At 41.5% G+C, this 17,076-nt stretch overlaps 2 protein-coding genes across 2 annotated transcripts in view; both read right to left on the bottom strand.

Moving 5' to 3' along the window:
- Nucleotides 1–17,076, bottom strand: part of LOC104474853 (purpurin) — a 226,954-nt gene that overhangs the window by 127,687 nt on the left and 82,191 nt on the right. The window lies entirely within an intron of this gene.
- CHRNA6 (cholinergic receptor nicotinic alpha 6 subunit) lies at nt 2,675–12,427 on the bottom strand. Its single transcript, XM_010121935.2, has 6 exons — nt 12,355–12,427; nt 9,836–9,975; nt 7,932–7,976; nt 6,733–6,842; nt 5,627–6,614; nt 2,675–2,797 (listed from the first exon to the last, which is right to left on the bottom strand). The coding sequence occupies exons 1-6, from the start codon at nt 12,425–12,427 to the stop codon at nt 2,675–2,677; spliced, it is 1,479 nt and encodes a 492-aa protein (XP_010120237.1).

Raw genomic sequence — 17,076 nt, 5'->3', positions numbered from 1 at the left:
CCTGTGTGCTGAGGGTGGTGTGCGACCCAACTCAGCATCTGGGATGGCAGCAGCTTTGGTTGAAACTTTTCCAGCTGTTTCAGATAGACGGTCCCCCCAAGAGTTGAGCCAAGGAAAAATGCCACTTTAGTGTGGGTTCTTCAATGTCTGCTCAGAGGTGGACCCCTACTGCAGCTTCTTCCAAGGTGAGATGTTTATTGTGTCCCCTAGTCCCATTCTCTATAACCAGCCAACCACTTTCACAAAGCTGACAGAAGTATGCAAGGCTCCCAATCTTGTATATGTCAAATGCAGCTGAAAATGACCAAAAAAAAAAAAAAAGGCTCCAAAAGTTACTGCGTGGGGGGAAGGCAGGGGAAACACTACACTCAGAAAGAGACAGAACATGACTTCGTAAATCCTACATTTAGGAGAGCCGGCTGGTGAGCCAAACTGTCCAAACCCTGTGCTTGAGGTCCAGAGGCAAGACAGGGAGATAAGTGGTATTGTAAATGACAGAGACAGGGAGGTGGTACTGGGGCACAGAAGCCTCCTAACTGGAGATGAAGAGCTGTACAATTGTAAATGCTTTGACAGAAAGCTAGGGATTTTGCTTAAGTCAGCTTTCTGGCAGTAGCTGTCATGCCTAAGACACCAATTCAGTACACCTGGAGCCACAGTGTTTTCATTGTTTGTATAGTCACAGACTGCAACAGTGAATGCTGGCAGTCAGATGCCTTTTGGGTAGAAATGAAGCTTTCAGGCTCAGAATGCAGCTCTCCTCTTCAAATTCTCTCTTTTCTCTCCCCTCCTTTCTGATTAAAGGGCCAGCATAATAAATGTAATTTAGTAGCATCTCTAAACACACTGTACAGCCGGTTTGTTTTTTTTTTTTAAAAATACCAATTCTTCAAGAAAGTATATCCTAGGAGTAATATTTAATTAACAGGCTGACAAAACACATGTTTGTTCACACATCTGTTTGCCAGTCACTATATAATTATGGAACATTCAGGGGGATTACAGAAAATATGGTTTTCTTCTAGAAAATAATGACTTTACATATTTCAACTACTGGATTAAGATTATATTTTTGTCAGTCCATCTTTATCTCTGACATATACATTTATTCTCTTTATTATGGAGCATCAAAAAAGAGTAAAAGGCCTGTCAGGGACATCGGAAACAGGGAGTCATACTTTCCAAGGACTGGTGATGTTCAAAGGAGAGACTGATACATGGCAGACACTGAAAACACTGCACTGACACTGTACAGTTAAACTGAGAGCCTCCTATAAGATAGAAGGACTTTTGAAGCCATTGGCTTTAATTGGATGGTGTCTTTTAGAGAAGAAACAGCAGCACAAAACCAACAGGAACCTAAATAGACAAGGCACCTGAGGGTAAACTGTCCATATAGTATAGAAACCACATCAGGTGCACATCTAAAGTGTTTCAGGATTAAGTGCACTAGGATTGGGAGCATGGTTACATAGCAGCAGCTTCAGCCCTAAAGGAAGTGTCACTACACTTGCCGGTTTGCATACACAGCACTGACCCATGAGGAGCCAGCAAATGGAAAACTGCTGCAGAGCTGTTTGGATTGAGGTACCCAGCTCTGCATAGGTTTCACAACAGCCAGCCTTCTCCTCCTGGGATGTGTGTAATTCAAGTTGGTCTTGGGTTTTAAAAACACAGGAAAACTCAGATCAATCCAGTTCTGCAAGCCAATTCTATCTGTGATGAGTAGCTACGCAGGGAAAAACCCTTCCATGTTGGGCTTACGTATGAGCCTGAGCAAGCATGCTTTCAGAGTAGACCCTGTGGACTGGGACTGCTGTTAACCTGATGAGAGAAATGTGGCTTGGACATCCTACTGCATCTCACTGAGGTTTTGATATTCAGTACCAGGAAGTAAAGGTGACTTTGGTCACACACAAAGTTAAGTGGCAGAATAACTAGTTTTTAAAGATCTTAGAAGAATGTGGATTTCAAATGTGGATGCCTTACATAGTAACCGCAAATAGTTCAGGTCTTTTCTGGTTTTCCATAATGCATCTTAAGATTGTATTAAAAATGTTACAGGGTCAAGAGATTGGTTTGATTGTACTTTTATTTCAATTGTCTGCCTTGACACAAGAACACAATAAAGAGCATTGTTCCAGTCAGCTGGACTGTGGTACTTCATCTAAGTGTGATACCAAAGGCTAGCTGCTATATGAGGAGAGAAATATAAATTAACTTGAAGCTGAGGAAGAGTTATAATCAGAAGAGAAAAATGAAGCCAGGTAGAGTCATCCTTGGGTAATGAACTCAGAATTGCCTGAACTGTCCTACTAGCCCCCTGTACTGAAAACAAGGGAAAAGCTCAATAAATTCAGTCTGCTTCTGTGACTCTCAGTGTGATTGTTACTGCTCATCTCACTGAGGTAAAGACAGGCAGACACTCTAAAAATCCCAAATGTTCCACCATAGAAAGACCACATGCTCATCTCCCATTTTCAATCGTCTTCTCATTCTGTTTTGGGTTGTTTGCTTTTCTAGAGGACCTTTCCCTCTCTTCCTCCTTTCTTCTGTGGCCGGGTGCTGAGTAGGCGATGTGCAGAGGGGTTACATAAGAGGAGAGAAACATAGGCGACAGTTTGAAACTGAAAACAAAACAAGAGCAAAAACAGACAAAAAGCAGTGGATCCAGTTACATATCTGCTATTAGCGGCTGGATAAAGAGCCCTGCAGTCCCAAACACACAAAGGATTATAAATACCCAGAGAAATACTCGGTCTATCACCATAGCTACGTATTTCCAATCATCTTCCACCTGCAAGAGAAAGAAAAAAAAGAAAAGGATAAACTACATGTAAGGTAACATGCAATTGTGAGTTGACATTATGTAGTAGAAACGTCCCTTGTGCTTTTGAATGTGAGGAAGAACACATATGCAGTCAATAATGTTGCTTATCATGCTTATAGTTGCTGCAGTTTTCAAGAGTCCTTAGAGGAGTCTGATTTTCAAATAGTATTTATCACTTTCGGCTGAGAACATTGAACACTGTCCTAGTCTGCTGAATTTTTGCAAATATTAAAGTCTATGGGCAAGCCATGGCTGTGATGGATTAACAAATAGAACCTGATCGTGGGGTGGTTTCATAGCAGGCAGAATCACCATGGCTGCACGTCACTAGACCCTGGATTTATCCTGACAGCCCACACAAGAGACAGTTTGCTGTTCTGGCTCCACTGTCACTCCAGTCAAGCCCCACTGATTTCAGCAAACTGGACAGCTGGACACATGGACTATAGCAAAGCAAGTGCCCTGACTGAGCAAACCACAGTGTCACAGGCTAAGCAGGTCCCAGTGGATTTTGTATGTCTAGGAGACACACCTTAAAACCACATTCAATGAAGTTGCTGGCCTTTAAACTGCATCTGCATACAAGGACCACTGCATCAGAAGAACATTCACTCATATAAAACTAGTGACTGGTTAAGAGCTCTCTGCTGAGGGACCTTCCACTTGTTTTCCCAGTTTCTTGATATTTTCCTCCAAAAGGCTGCTGCTGCACTTCTTGTGAAGAAAATACAGCAAGAACTCCAGCTACTGTAAATGCTGCTACAATTTTTAAAGGACATTTAGTTATACAGGAATAGTGCAGGGTATCACCCACATGGCTTTGTATGCCTGGCTGAAGCAGAAGCAGCCTGCAGAACAATTTCCTTAGTGCTTGTCTGAGAACAAATCCCCTTTTTCTCCAAAGAGAGGGCTTTTCCAAATTAAAGATCCTGCATCCCATCCCTATTATGTTTTGAAAGGTAAGATACAGAGCTGCTGATGTACACACCAGACCAAGAATACAATTTCATGTGGCAGGAGAGATTTGCAAAATACAAATCAGCAAAACTGGCAATGGGAGACTTATTATGAGCTATATAATCAAGATGGCATGTTACTCAGACTGCTTCACACAACGTCTCTTTTTTTTTTTTGCAGTGCACTGGAGAAATCAGCTGAGTATGGTACATGGATATGTCTTATGCAGCCTGCGTGGCAGTGAGAGTAGGGCTAAACTGTTGGGGTCAAGCGAAACATTAAGGGTACAGGTACTAAGAAAGGCTGAGCTCAATCTCCATCCTCCTCTGTGCTGTTAGATTCCTGTCTTTTGCTTTGGGCTAGCATGTATTACCCGCTCATCCTATGAATTCAGTCACCAAGTCTTAACTGTAGCACTTTACTCAGAAAGTTATGGACTTTGTTTTCAGATGAAACTTCTTCTGCAGGACATAAAAAGGAAAAAAAGTAATTTGCACAGTAAGGCTTGCACAGAAGTTGCATGAATTTGGGCTGATTTCAATAAAACATTCTGATGCAATACCTCTCAATATTTCCCTGACAAAGTATTTGTGTTTTTCAATACAAATACAGCAGTATTTAATTTCAAAATAGATTTTGCTGTCATAGAGCATCTAAAAAACTTCAAAATCAAAAGCAAATATTTCATGACAGATTGGAGATAAATGTTTCATTAGGTTCTAAACAGTTTTTTAAAACATCTTGAAGTGTCAGAGAATTCCTATTCCTTCTGAGACCTGAGTGTGGGGGGATGTCAGATAGTCTTTGTTGGAGCTGCTTTTAGTTGCTCGTCTCTACACTTGAGGACATGGCCTCAGAATTCTCTGAATTCCAACGTGCATAATTTTCTATGACAGTAATCTCAGTTAGGCTGAAAGATTTATAAACTCACATAAGCAAATCCATTAATTCAAATGCCAAGCCTCATTTTTAAATACCTCTCTCTCTTTTTTTTTTTTTTTTAAATCTGTCTTTATGCATCTGTTATCTGTTTTTATTCAGCTATCTTCCCCCAAAACTCAACTTTTATGTTTGTCCTGGCTGAAAGTACTGCATTACTGAAGCCACAATTTGTCAAATCACTGTAAAAAAATCAGAACACACTAGACTGAAACAAGGTACAGACAACAGCATTCGGAAAGGAATATCTTTACCAGATTTATCACTGGCTGAGAATAGCTCCAGATCAACTACTGCTCTGCTACACAAGCCTTGTTCTTTAAAAAGCAGTTCCCAGATTCACATGTTTCATCACTAAAACAGAAAAGCACTCCGCTTGGCAAATAGCACACTTAGTATTGAGATGTCACTGCTTACCAGGGCTGAGCAGTTGGTAAGCAGTGGAAGAGGGTTGCTTCTGAGAATCTATAGAAGTAGAGTTGAAAGAGATCTCAAAAGGTCCCATCTAGCCTATCCCCTCCCCTATGGCAGGATCAACTCTGCCTGAATCACTACTGATCAAAGTTCAGTTCTCATGGCTGCAACAGGCTGACTTCTTCTTTTCCTTTGAAGGGAGAGTCTCATGTTTAACCTAAAATTATCTTGCTGGTTAAATGATCCACTGGGATTAGAGCAAGAACAGATGAGATCACTTTTCTTGTCCCATCCCCAATGGATGACTTATATCCTCCCTTTTTGTAGGAAACTTTGACCCACTCACAGGTCTCAAAATTTTCTTCTCCAGACCAAACAACTCCAATTCCTCTGGGCTGCCCACCTAGATCATGTTTTCACTTGCTATTCTCTTGTGGAGTGCTGGTAGTGTGGCTCCCTGCCCAGCTAAGTGGTTACCTCCCTTACCTCTTTGGTTTCATTTTGAGACCTCATGTTCTCTGCGATGAACTGAATGCTACTAATAACATCCTTCACTTCTGGGGAGTACTCCATATACTCTGCCATCCATTTCAGTGACTGACGGCTCAGTCGTCTTCTTTTGGCGGTAGTAAGTTCAGTTGCCTTAACACAGTGACTGCACTGCTGCTCCTTGTGCAATTTATTATCTTTGTGTTTGTTGTGCTTTGACTTGCCTGACGTATCAGCTGATAAGTTCTTGCTTTTTCTGGAGATGTTTTTTTTCTGCTGTTCTAGTGGCCTCTGCATCAAGAGGATTTTGGGAAGCAGGCTAAGAAAGACAGTTTTTACCCATTTGGGCATCGTGTGTGTGGTTGGAGTCCTGTAATGTATATTCAGGACAAAAACTGTGATGACAATTGACAGAGTCACAAATATCATAGTGAAGAGTAAATATTCACCTACGAGGGGAATTACTAAAGAAGTAGATGGGATTGTTTCTGTGATCACCAGTAAAAATACAGTCAAAGAAAGCAGCACAGAGATGCAAAGAGTCACTTTCTCACCACAGTCAGATGGCAAGTAAAAAACTAATACAGTCAGGAATGAGATGAAGAGACAGGGAATGATCAGATTTATCGTGTAAAACATGGGCAGCCTTCGAATATAAAAGGAATATGTTATGTCTGTGTAGATCTCTTCACAGCAGTTATATTTGATGTCATGTTTGTAGCCAGAAGCATCAACTATTTCCCATTCACTATTTTCCCAAAAGTCATTCATATCTACTTTGGATCCAATGATCAGAAGATCAATTTTGGCTTTGTCATAGGTCCATGAGCCAAATTTCAGTGAACAGTTCTGATGATCAAATGGGAAAAAGGTAATATCCATAGGACAGGAGCTTTTAAAAATAGCTGGTGGAGTCCAGGTGATCATTCCATCATAGCGAAGCAGGGCTTTGGTCTTGCCTTCAACTTGAAAATCTCCCACAGCACTAGAAAAATACATGAGGCAAAGAAAATAAAATTACCGTGAAAGTAAAATGTCTTTCATGGACACTGCAAGAGGATGCTTTGGACAGAAAGGGTAAAATGGAAAAGTATTCCTCATACTTATTATACAAGACAATATCCGGTTTCCAAATTTTATCTGCTGGTACCCGAACAAATTCAATGCCATCGTATTCTCTGGGATCCCATTGCAATTTGTAGTCATTCCAAATCTGAAAGAAGAGTGGACAAGGATTTTTAAACCTTATACTATCAGCAAATATCTGCTTTTCATATATATCTGTAAAATGACAGGCTATGATAAAGACTGAAATTACAGCACATGTAGGAAGGGACAATGGTCAGGAAGACAACAAGGCCATGACCTGGAGAAACACTGGATGTACATTAATATTGCTCACATTGATTTGCATTCTCCTGTGTGAGGGGATGGGGCAATTGTTATCCATTGCTGACATGCTGAGATCTTTCTTCTGTCTTGCTACATCAGTACGGACCATTACCTCCCCACTGCAGAGAGGAAATATAGCCCTGCTGCTACTGTTATGAGAGTGCACGCTGCAGGCTAAGAGGCCAACATCAAAGGAGAACAGTATCCTAATGAGAAAGGAGGTACATATGCACCTTAGCAGGAAGATGCTGACAGGGGACATTATTGGTTCCACAGCGGTACTGAATTACAAAGCCAGGGGCAGTGAGGGATGCCCAGCAGCTCTCTTGCATTGTCATCTAGTGGCCTATCATGGGGCCACGCGCTCGGAGCCTACCCTGAAGATCCTGATCGTAAGTACAGTATGATTTACAGAAAGCTTTGTGTGCACCACAACCAGTGTGCCTGAAGGAAACCAGTTTTGGTGGATGTTGGCTTGTTTTTCTCAGCAGATTAGGATCTTTGTCTATGTATAAATGCTAAAGCCATCAGGAAAAATGAAGGCATGTTCCTTTTGTTCATAAACTTTTTGTTTGGAATCTTCGATACGGAGGTGACCTAAGACTGCAGAGCTGCATATTTAAGGACTCTTTAATGGGTATATCCAGCTAGCTTTACCAGATAAATCAATGATCATAAAGTTGGACGAGAATATACTACACAGGAAAGATTGGAGATGTAACTTCTTGGAAATAAGAATGAAGAAATTACTTTTTCAAATGTGGCTTTGGTTAACAGAGCTTCTCCTTATTCATACCTTTAAAACCCATGTTACAAAACAAGCATGTATTCTACCAATGTCGCTTACAAGGTAACACACCTATCATCATATCAACACAAAATGCATGAGAAATGCAATGCAGTCACTTACGTGTCTTAGCCACAAATTTGTTTCCATAATCTGATTGACTTCATCCTAGAAAAAAAAAAAACACAAGCATGCACATCTTCATTCCATAAATCAGTTATAGTATCCTGAGATGGCCACAAGCTTATTTTGATAAAAAAAAGAAACTAGAATTCCACATTAACTGATATCAGATTTTTTTCTAGCCATTTTCAAGGGGCTTACATATCGTGCACAGTCATGTGCAGCTCTACTGGAAAATTTTTAAAGCTGTACTGAAAAATTATACCCCACAAATATCAGGTACACATAGAGCTGCACTGCTGTGCCAGGGGCCTGAGTATCTGGAGAACAGAAAATTCCTTTGACCAGTACCAGAGGAATAAGTTTCTACTGGTGGCTATGTATTCTGCTGGATTCAGTTTTTAAGAAGCTGTTTACGCAATACAGTACTAGTCAAGATTCAAGGAAAATGGCATCTGTACCACAGTGTTCTTGCATTTCTAGGCAAACCTCTAGAGAAGATGCAGTAAACCAGCATTAAATTAGGTACTGTTGTACTGAAACCTTCTTGTTACAGTCAATTATTGCCATTATCAATCAGTGATGAATCAGGAAGGTGCTGCAAGAGACACAAAAATAAAATATTGGATCCTGTTCTAACAAGCCTTCAGACTAAAAGTATTCTGAAAGATTCATATTACATGTATTTATGAACGCAGGTTGACATTCACAATTAAAACATCTGCAAGAATATTGCTTTGGGTAGTTCTTAGTTTTTAAGCATGTGGACTCAAAAAATTTAAGATATTTACAAGCCAAAGGTAGAAAATGTTGTAGATGAATTTTCAACATTGCCCACTGAAGATTAAGCATTAAGATAATTTTGAAAGGCCTGTAGGGTTCCTGTCTATGGGTTAAACTATCTAAGTTCTTGTAAAAATCATTACTCTTTCTTGAGAAAACACAACTGATTTACTTATGATGTTCCTTTTTTTTTTTCTCCAAAGACAGCACTGGAAGCCAGGGGATGCAATATGAGACAGAACTGCTGAAACTTGCCAACAGACCTGTAACATGGAAACAAAATACTTTGACAAAGGAATTCCAAAAGGTGACAACTGCATTCACCATGAGGACTTAGAATGCCTTCATTTATACTCTCAGATAACTTAGCTCCCTGTCTGCTGTTCAATGTTGCTCCTCACTGCTTGCCTGCCACTTCATTATGGACTGAACTAGGTACCTCAGACTCAAAACTCAGCGTCTGTTCTGCTGATCATTTTCTTCATGGAGCAGACTTCAGCAGGTGTTAAAGTCATGTATTGCTTCTTCCACAGTCCCTCTACCCTGCCCAGCAGGTCTGCCACCTCAGACACACTCACCCTTATATACAGGGCACCCCACAACACACAACATTCATCCCCAGCTCCATGCTTTAAAACACCACTCTGCAAGCTGCACGTCTCTTATGTCAGAAACAAACAGACTGAAAAAGCATGCAAAAAAAATCTCTCAGGACTACCGAGAAAATTATACTGGTCCCACAGGAGAACTAGGCCACATGCTAGACAATGCGGACACAACCAGATGTCTTTGGAGTAGGCTAGCCCCATGGAGAGTAAACTTGAATGTTTGGTACTGCTGCTGTAGGTGCCAGAGGCTGCTGTCCGGTGCAGAGGGATTTGACGCTACAAAGTAAGCAAATGAAATTTGTATAGTTGAAACTGCTTGTTAGAGCAACTGGAACAACTCAGCTAGCAGAAAAAAACAGCAAAGGTCTCACTCAGTATATACACATGCACACATGACAATGTCAGCTACAAGAGTTGTAGGCGCAACCATCACAATCACATCTGCTGCTTTAGCAATTTGTGTGTGTTTGCAACCATCCCCAAATCTCAGCAGTATTCTGTAATGAGTCTTACCACATTTGTAAGCTGGGTAATGGCCACTTCAAAATACACTGTGACAGGATCAGACACATTTTCCACTGGCCTGATGAACTGGTTGTACTGGGAGAAGAGTTTGTGAAATAACCGTTCCTCTGATTCGCAGGCTGTTGTATCTGTGTTTGCAAAGATAAAGAATGGCTATGTCGGAGGTAAGGAAGAGGGAAAGAAGGTGCTGGATAACACGCTAGACTGAACTATATTTCTGGATCCTGTGCTTCTGGATCCTGTCGACACTGGAGCACAGAGAGAAGAGGGCTGCCAGTACGCTGTCAGTTAAAAGCATTGTGCAGGATGCAGTCCACTGCTCCCTGCCTCCTCAAAGTGTAAGGTAATGGCCTGAACTGAAAAGTCTCCTCAGCTGGATCTAGCCTATCAGCCTCCATTTGGCCCACCTCGGTATCAGACTGAACTAGAATAAGGTCGTGTGAAGGAGAAAAAGTATAAATGTGGTGGATTTAATCTTTGGGAGTTTTAATGGTAAAACTGAGCATTTATGAAGAGTATAGCTACTTACAAATTAAAAGCTTGAGGCTGCAACTACTAGATAAAAATCTACATCAGGGACACTGATTAGGCAATTATAATGATGTCTCCTAGTCTTAAAAACTATAACTACATTTTATCCTCATGCTTGCTATTTCAGCCTTTTAGATAGCACAATTTCAGCTCTGAAGGAAGCTCATTTATTAGGTTCTATGAGAAAAAAATAAGTGGAAATACTAAAATTTCTTACAGAATAGCATGCATGTTTGTAAGACAGAGCTGTTCTTTGGGAACAAGCAGATCATAGCTGTAAAGCCTAGTCAAGACTGGATAGATTAGGGGGAATAAGGTATATGACAGACACTGAGCTGCCTCACTGCAGAGTCAAGAAAAATGCTCTTAATCTGTTACATACAGCCCAAACCTGAAATAGTTATTTTCACAGTGCTAAAGGCTACAAACTTTGATTTCAAAAGGAAAGATTAAATCATGTGGACTCTGGCAATATCAGCTCAGAAAAATATTTTGCTTGAATGGCTTTGCTATTTCAATGAACTACTATAATTCAGCACATAAATTCAAAATACTTTATAAGGCAAAGATTTAGAACTCGATCCTCATATTGAGCACAGCTGTGTTACCAAAGCTATATGATGATACCAAATATATTACCAATACAACTGAGGAAAAATTAGATTTTCAGATACATGGTCAAGATTTTTTGTGCTAGTCCCAGACTGCACTGAAAGTGTCAGGAAAGCAATGACAATAAGCCTTGTGACTGTGAAAATCTCAAACATAGAAGGGGTTTATGTCAGGCAGGGTGGCCTCTGGCACAGTATAGGACATAAAATTGCAATTTCCATTTCCTTCAGTGAACACTGTGGGCCTGTGGTGGCACAGATGTGTTCTATAGGGAGATGCTTAGTCTCAGCCTATGGCATTGTTTTCATGCTTAGGCTATCTTTCCCTTGTTTTTGAAAAAAAAAAGACATTTCTATCTCCAAGGTGATACAAAGCATGTTCAGATTCAGGGGATTATCAAATTGAAAAGCTGGAATGTTCATTACTGGTGACTTACATGTATGAAAAGAAAATCCTAGAAAAACTTCTGTGAATTGCTGTTTTGTTTCATCCTTTTAGCATCATTCAGAGAAGATAACATGAATGTCTGCAAAGTTTGGATGTTTGTATATAATGTATTGTGCCATTCAAAAAGGAAATTGTAATTTCCTTTTCAGATTTCCTCATCATCATCCATCACACTGTGACTAGAAGTACCCTACTGTAGGAACATGAATTTCTTACCAAAGTCTTCTGACTAAAGCCGGTGAGTCTAAAATCATATTTCAAATGAAATTTTCGTACTGGTTCTTAACAGACGCATGCTTTAAAATAAAATAACAGAATCAGACAAGTATTTAGGGTTTCCATTTTTATACTTCAGTTATAGATTCTCATCCCATTGGTGCTGCTTTAAGACAATGCCTTATGCCTTGCTAACACAAGCACTATAATTCATACATACCTTGGTCATCAGCAGAAGTGAGGCTTTCCAAAAAGATGTAGTGACTTAAAAGCAGAAATCCTGCTGCATTTCAGTGAGACTTGTGCATGGAAATCACTGTAGCATATCTAACCATAGATCACAAACAACAGTGACCACAAATATACTGACTTCTCACTTTTGAAGGGGTGAGTACCAAACGTGCACATCTTTAGCCTGCATTATTTACGCAATTGCAAAATTCAAGCACCAAACAAAATTAATAGGACTCCTATTTAATTTTCATTCTTTGCTAGAAACAGTTACTCAGTTATCAAACTAAAAATGAAGTTTTATGTGTGAAAACTAGTATTGGTTTATCTCTTTTAAAGTACTGTTGAATATTACAAAATTCAGGTTAGAAATAGCTGGTAGAAGCTTTGCATTGAATTCATTCCAGGAAAATAGAAGCGGAGACAGTGACTAGAAAATATTTTAGAGACTAGTATCAAAGAGAGCCTACCTTTAATCAAGGATGTGAACACAAATGCCCACGCACAGAAAGCAGAGTAACACAGCCACCTCTCAGGATTCATTGCTAGCAGCAGAATAGAGCTTCCTTTTGCAAAGGTTTTTCACCTTTCTTTTGGTGAAAGAAACAGAAGGCAAGAAGACATAAAGCGCCCTGGATGCTAAGTAGGTAGTACAAAGATGGATTTCAGTTTTGTATTTGCAGCAAACTCTGCAGTCCACTGAGCTGAGCAAAGCCTTGCAGAGTTGCTTCCACTCTCACCGGGCAAGGAGAGCTTATGCCGTGCAGAGAGAAGGGATTCGGGTAGCATCCTATCAGGTGACTTTTCACATTTCCAGTCACCCGCACCCTTGCCTCTGGGGGAATGTATAAGAGTGCAGAAGAGAGAGAGAAGCAAAACACAGGGCAGCCAGCGAGGAGCAGGGGGGAAGGAATTAATTCAGCCCTCTACTTACTGGTTAAAGCAGCTGCTTTAGCTATTGCCTGGTGCTCACCTGAGTGAGTCTGTCAGCATATGCAGAGAGGAAACAACTTCAGTTTCTTGGCTGAGGACTAAATCTGCAGCAGGAGAAATGCACGCTATATGTTTTTAACACATCTACTAGAAACCATATGAACCCTGAAATAAGCACAGCATCATGTGATAGAACTGCTCAACAGTATTCTGAGTGAATAAATCTAAGGCAAGTAGATTTATTATCGCCACCTGACAGGAAAAACTAAGCATGCTAAGTTCTTTCCTGACCGACGAGTCAGCTCACAACACTGATTTTTCTATCATTTTTCTGGTGTGCAGTGATTCTGGTGCCAGTGTCCTGCTAGTGGGGAAATGGAGCAGTAGAACAAAGGGAAAACATAAGATGCTGCCACAAAAGTATCTAACAGGGTACATTCACCGGGGCAGAGTGTTGCACTTAATCACACAAGTAAAAAAACTGGAGATCCTGATCCTGTAGAGATTAACATGTTTTCACTCCGCAAGCATTCAATATGCATATCCTTGCAACAGGAATGCCTGAAAACAATGTGTAGGAAAAGGGTCTGAGCAACTGAGGGCCTGCTTAACTGCAGAGAAGTGGAAGGTACCACAGGTTATTCCATGCCGTTCAGCCTCCCAGAAAGCAGCTCGGACAGGGAATCTCCTTTATATGTGCTCAATCCAGCACGGACAAACCTCAGTGAGTGGATCAAAACAGAAATGCTGCTGATTTCCAGGCAGTTACATTGTTGTGTAAGCCTGGAGAGAAGAGAAAAACCATAAACAGAAAAAGGATGCCCTTCATACTGCAGCCCACAGAGGCAACGCTGCAGCTCAGGATGAGAAAGTGATTTATCTTCTACTCAAGTTGTTAAAATATGGGTACAAGGGACAAGGTATTTCTGGAAGAAAGAGACTTGGGAACAAGTTGCCTGCATAGAGAAGATATTTGAAGTAGACAAAGTTGCTCATGGCAAGTTTTGAGGGATGAAAAGGCAACCTTGGGAGGCTTACTAACAGAGGCCCTCCCCACTGGAGTCAGGGAAACTTGAGCAGAGAGAGGATAAAACAAAAAACAAAACCAAAAAAACCCACAAGAGTGTTTGATGTGCTAGGAGTTGTCTTGCAGACTAAAAACCAGCAGCAAACTAAACATGGTTTTAAGTGAAGTAGAGGCCACAAGGCATGCTATGGGGCATCTCCAAGCTGAAGTTAGATATAAATTCTCCTTACAAATTATTTTAAGATGAAAATGTGGGTTTCAGCATAATAATTTTTCTTGTAAATTTCCATTTTGCCAACATTTTCCAAGGGGAAAAAGTAAAAAACACAAAAACCATTTTGCTTTGTGACTGGATTTCCCAAGTTGTAATGTTTGTTAGAATGATGTTAACAGCCCAGGTCCCTAACCTTGCAGTTCCCTCACCTTATGCAATGAAGTTCTTACTTCCTTCTTGAATTTATGCTGCCCATGGTACACTGTAGCTAACAGAACTATGCAGTCATTTGGCATCACAGGACACCTGTGGCTTGCTGTAGTCATGGCATATGTACTCCTGTTAAAGTCCAGTTCTTGTAGAATGATGACATACAGTAACATAGTCAGATGCAATTTGAAATCAAACTAACCCCAAATTAAAATATTCTGACATTTCCAAACTCTTTGTTCTTCCAAAAAACAGATGGATCAGGGAACGGGGTGTGAGAAGTTAACATATTTGCAAAAGCGTATCTGTGTTAACCTGAAAGATCTTCAGAGGTGAGGGTAATGAGTGCGCTTTGCCTCCAGAGGAAAGGAAAGCAATGGCAGGCCAGCTGGCAAGGTGATCCTTACTGCCACACTTGAAGCAAAGAGCTGCTTTGTTATGGGGAGGGAAGGGACTGGGGAAGCAGGCTGAGTTAGGAGGCAATACCAATCATTCAGTGAGCAGATGGCAGGAGAGATTGTGCCACATCTGCCCTGCTGGTAGGAGCTTGCTGAAGTGGGTGCTGCCCTTGGGAAAGGCTGAAGAGGAAGGCAAGAGTTCAAATTGGACCACGAGAAGCAGCTGATGAGGCATCCAGATGGAGAGGCCAGAGAGACCAGCTGAGGTACTGCCTCAGTGACAAGGAGGACAGTTGTAAGTGGAGCAAAAAGTTTGTGAATCCTTGCCACTAGGGAGGGTATCCAATTGAATCTAACATAAACTGGCCAAGGAAGGTGTCAACATGCCCAGTTCAAACAGCAAGCACATAGTGACAGGCTTTCACTCCTCCTTTGCCCTTCAAGTGTGGAAAAAAGGGCTGATTTAATCCTTTCACATGTACTTTTCTCTCCAAGAACATGCTGATTCAGAGCAAAATCTCCAGTCTTTTTTCTTCAGGTGAGGCGGCTCAGGCCAAAGAGGACAAGCAGCTTACAGGGATGCACAAAGTCTGGCCACTGTACAGGTTTCTAGCACATGGATGCACTTCAGCACTGGAGTGTGATATTGCAAAGGTTCCATGGTTGACTGTGAAAAAAATGATCAGGACCCATTTGGAGGGTTGCCTGTGTGCCCTGTAACTCTGGCTAAAGTCACATGCCCCAGTGCTATTGGCAATGCAAATGACAGATCCTGACTTTCGGAGGCAGGCCTAGGTTTGAATGGCTGATTTTTCCCTCTAGAGCTAAGTAGTCCATTGCTGGAGAGCCATATCTGATTTGTTTATAGGCTTTGACAATGCAATGGGTTCATCTGCAGTGGGGCTGTGACAAACATCTTCTCCATGGTGAGCCACTCATGCAGTGGCCACTTGCTGAAAAGCCACTGAAGCCAATATAGGAGTTAACTTCCCAATCCTGTTGTCTGTTTGCTACCTACCACTAGCCTGGTGAGTTTGCACCTAGGGGCACCCATTCTCCCTTACATTGCTGGTCTAGAAACACTGCAGGCGGGGCGGGGGGGGGGGGGGGGGGCGGAGCTGCTTCTCATTGTTTTCTTGCTCAGGGTTACCTGTTACTTCTGCTTGTTATGGCTGTGCTGAAATAGCTATGAAGATGGTTGGGATCTCGGCAGCATTGCATGCTATGTCTACTCTGCCACTTATTGCTTTTGCAAGGAGACGGCTGTTAAGGAAATAATAAACTCAGCTATATAGCTCATTCCTATCTGGGTGTTCACACACAGCACTTCCTTGGGCATGGGACACCTACTGCTAATAAAAATGATGCTAGAGGAAGGAAATTCTAATGAGAAAGTGAAAGTCTCAGTTAAATCCCACCATCTTACTGACAGGGAACTTGGTAAAACTCACAGACAGAGGAGACATTTCTGATGCTTTAATTGAGCAGGCAAACGACGGACAAGCTCTGAAGGCTGGGGCATGAAGCTGCATTGCAGGCTCTGAGTGATGAAGGAATAGTTTAGCTTGCAGAGGACTGGTGCTTTTTCCATGCCTGTGCTGCATGCTGTTCAAAAGCACTCTGCTGCTTATGAATATAGACGTTTTGCCTTAAAATGCTCTGTTCTGATTCATGGCAGTTGGAAACTGTCACCTTCCAGGTCTTTCAAGCTAAGCTGCCATCCTTTGTCAGGCATAACTCCAGTTGACAGTACAAATAAAGCAGGCTTTTTAACCATTCAAGGCATTGCAGACCTTAGGCAGGGAGCAGAGGCCATCTCTGGGACAACCCTCTGAAAGAAGTGCTCTGTCTTGGTGAGTATTGGGCTCAAAGTGGAAATTACCAAGAGACATTTTTCTCACAAGTAGTTGGGCGAAATGATCACAAAGATTTATACCTTTTGGAGGGAAAACTGCAGAATCTATTAATTGTGTTGTCAGAGTTATCCTTCACTAACAAGTGTCCATCTATTACTAAGGCAGAGCAAATCATTGCTCCCTACCTTCTCCCTTCTGACATCATCCAGGAGGTATTTTGTCTCAGCTGTTTTTCTTGGTTACTCCTGCTCTTTGTTTCATAGAATCATAGAATCATAGAATGGTTAGGGTTGGAAGGGACCTTCAAAGGTCATGTAGTCCAACGCCCCTGCAAGGAGCTGGGACATCCCCGACTAGATCTGGTTGCCCAGAGCCTCATCCAGCCTGGCCTTGAATGTTTCCAGGGATGGAAACGTTCCAGTTTCTGAACTGCATTCCCCCAGCCCTACCTGCTTTCCCCAAATTCAGTAGGCAAATGTTTCTCTGATGGGCTTTAAGTGTAAATTCCACCTCTCTCCTTCCCCACCTTTCAGTCAGTTTAGTGTTCTCATGCT

The sequence above is a fragment of the Chlamydotis macqueenii genome, chromosome Z, assembly GCF_036417535.1.
Source record: "Chlamydotis macqueenii isolate bChlMac1 chromosome Z, bChlMac1.mat, whole genome shotgun sequence".
Lineage (NCBI taxonomy): Eukaryota > Metazoa > Chordata > Aves > Otidiformes > Otididae > Chlamydotis > Chlamydotis macqueenii.
The sequence above is the reverse complement of the archived record's forward strand: the minus strand, read 5'-3'. Positions and strand labels throughout refer to the sequence as shown.

Coding starts and splice junctions, on each gene's coding strand:
- CHRNA6 (XM_010121935.2), bottom strand. CDS start 12,427: ATGAATCCTGAGAGGTGGCTGTGTTACTCTGCTTTCTGTGCGTGGGCA. Junction 6,843..7,931: donor CAAATTTGTGGCTAAGACAC/GTAAGTGACTGC, acceptor CTCTTCTTTCAG/ATTTGGAATGACTACAAATT. Junction 2,798..5,626: donor CTCAAAATGAAACCAAAGAG/GTAAGGGAGGTA, acceptor TTTCTCTTGCAG/GTGGAAGATGATTGGAAATA.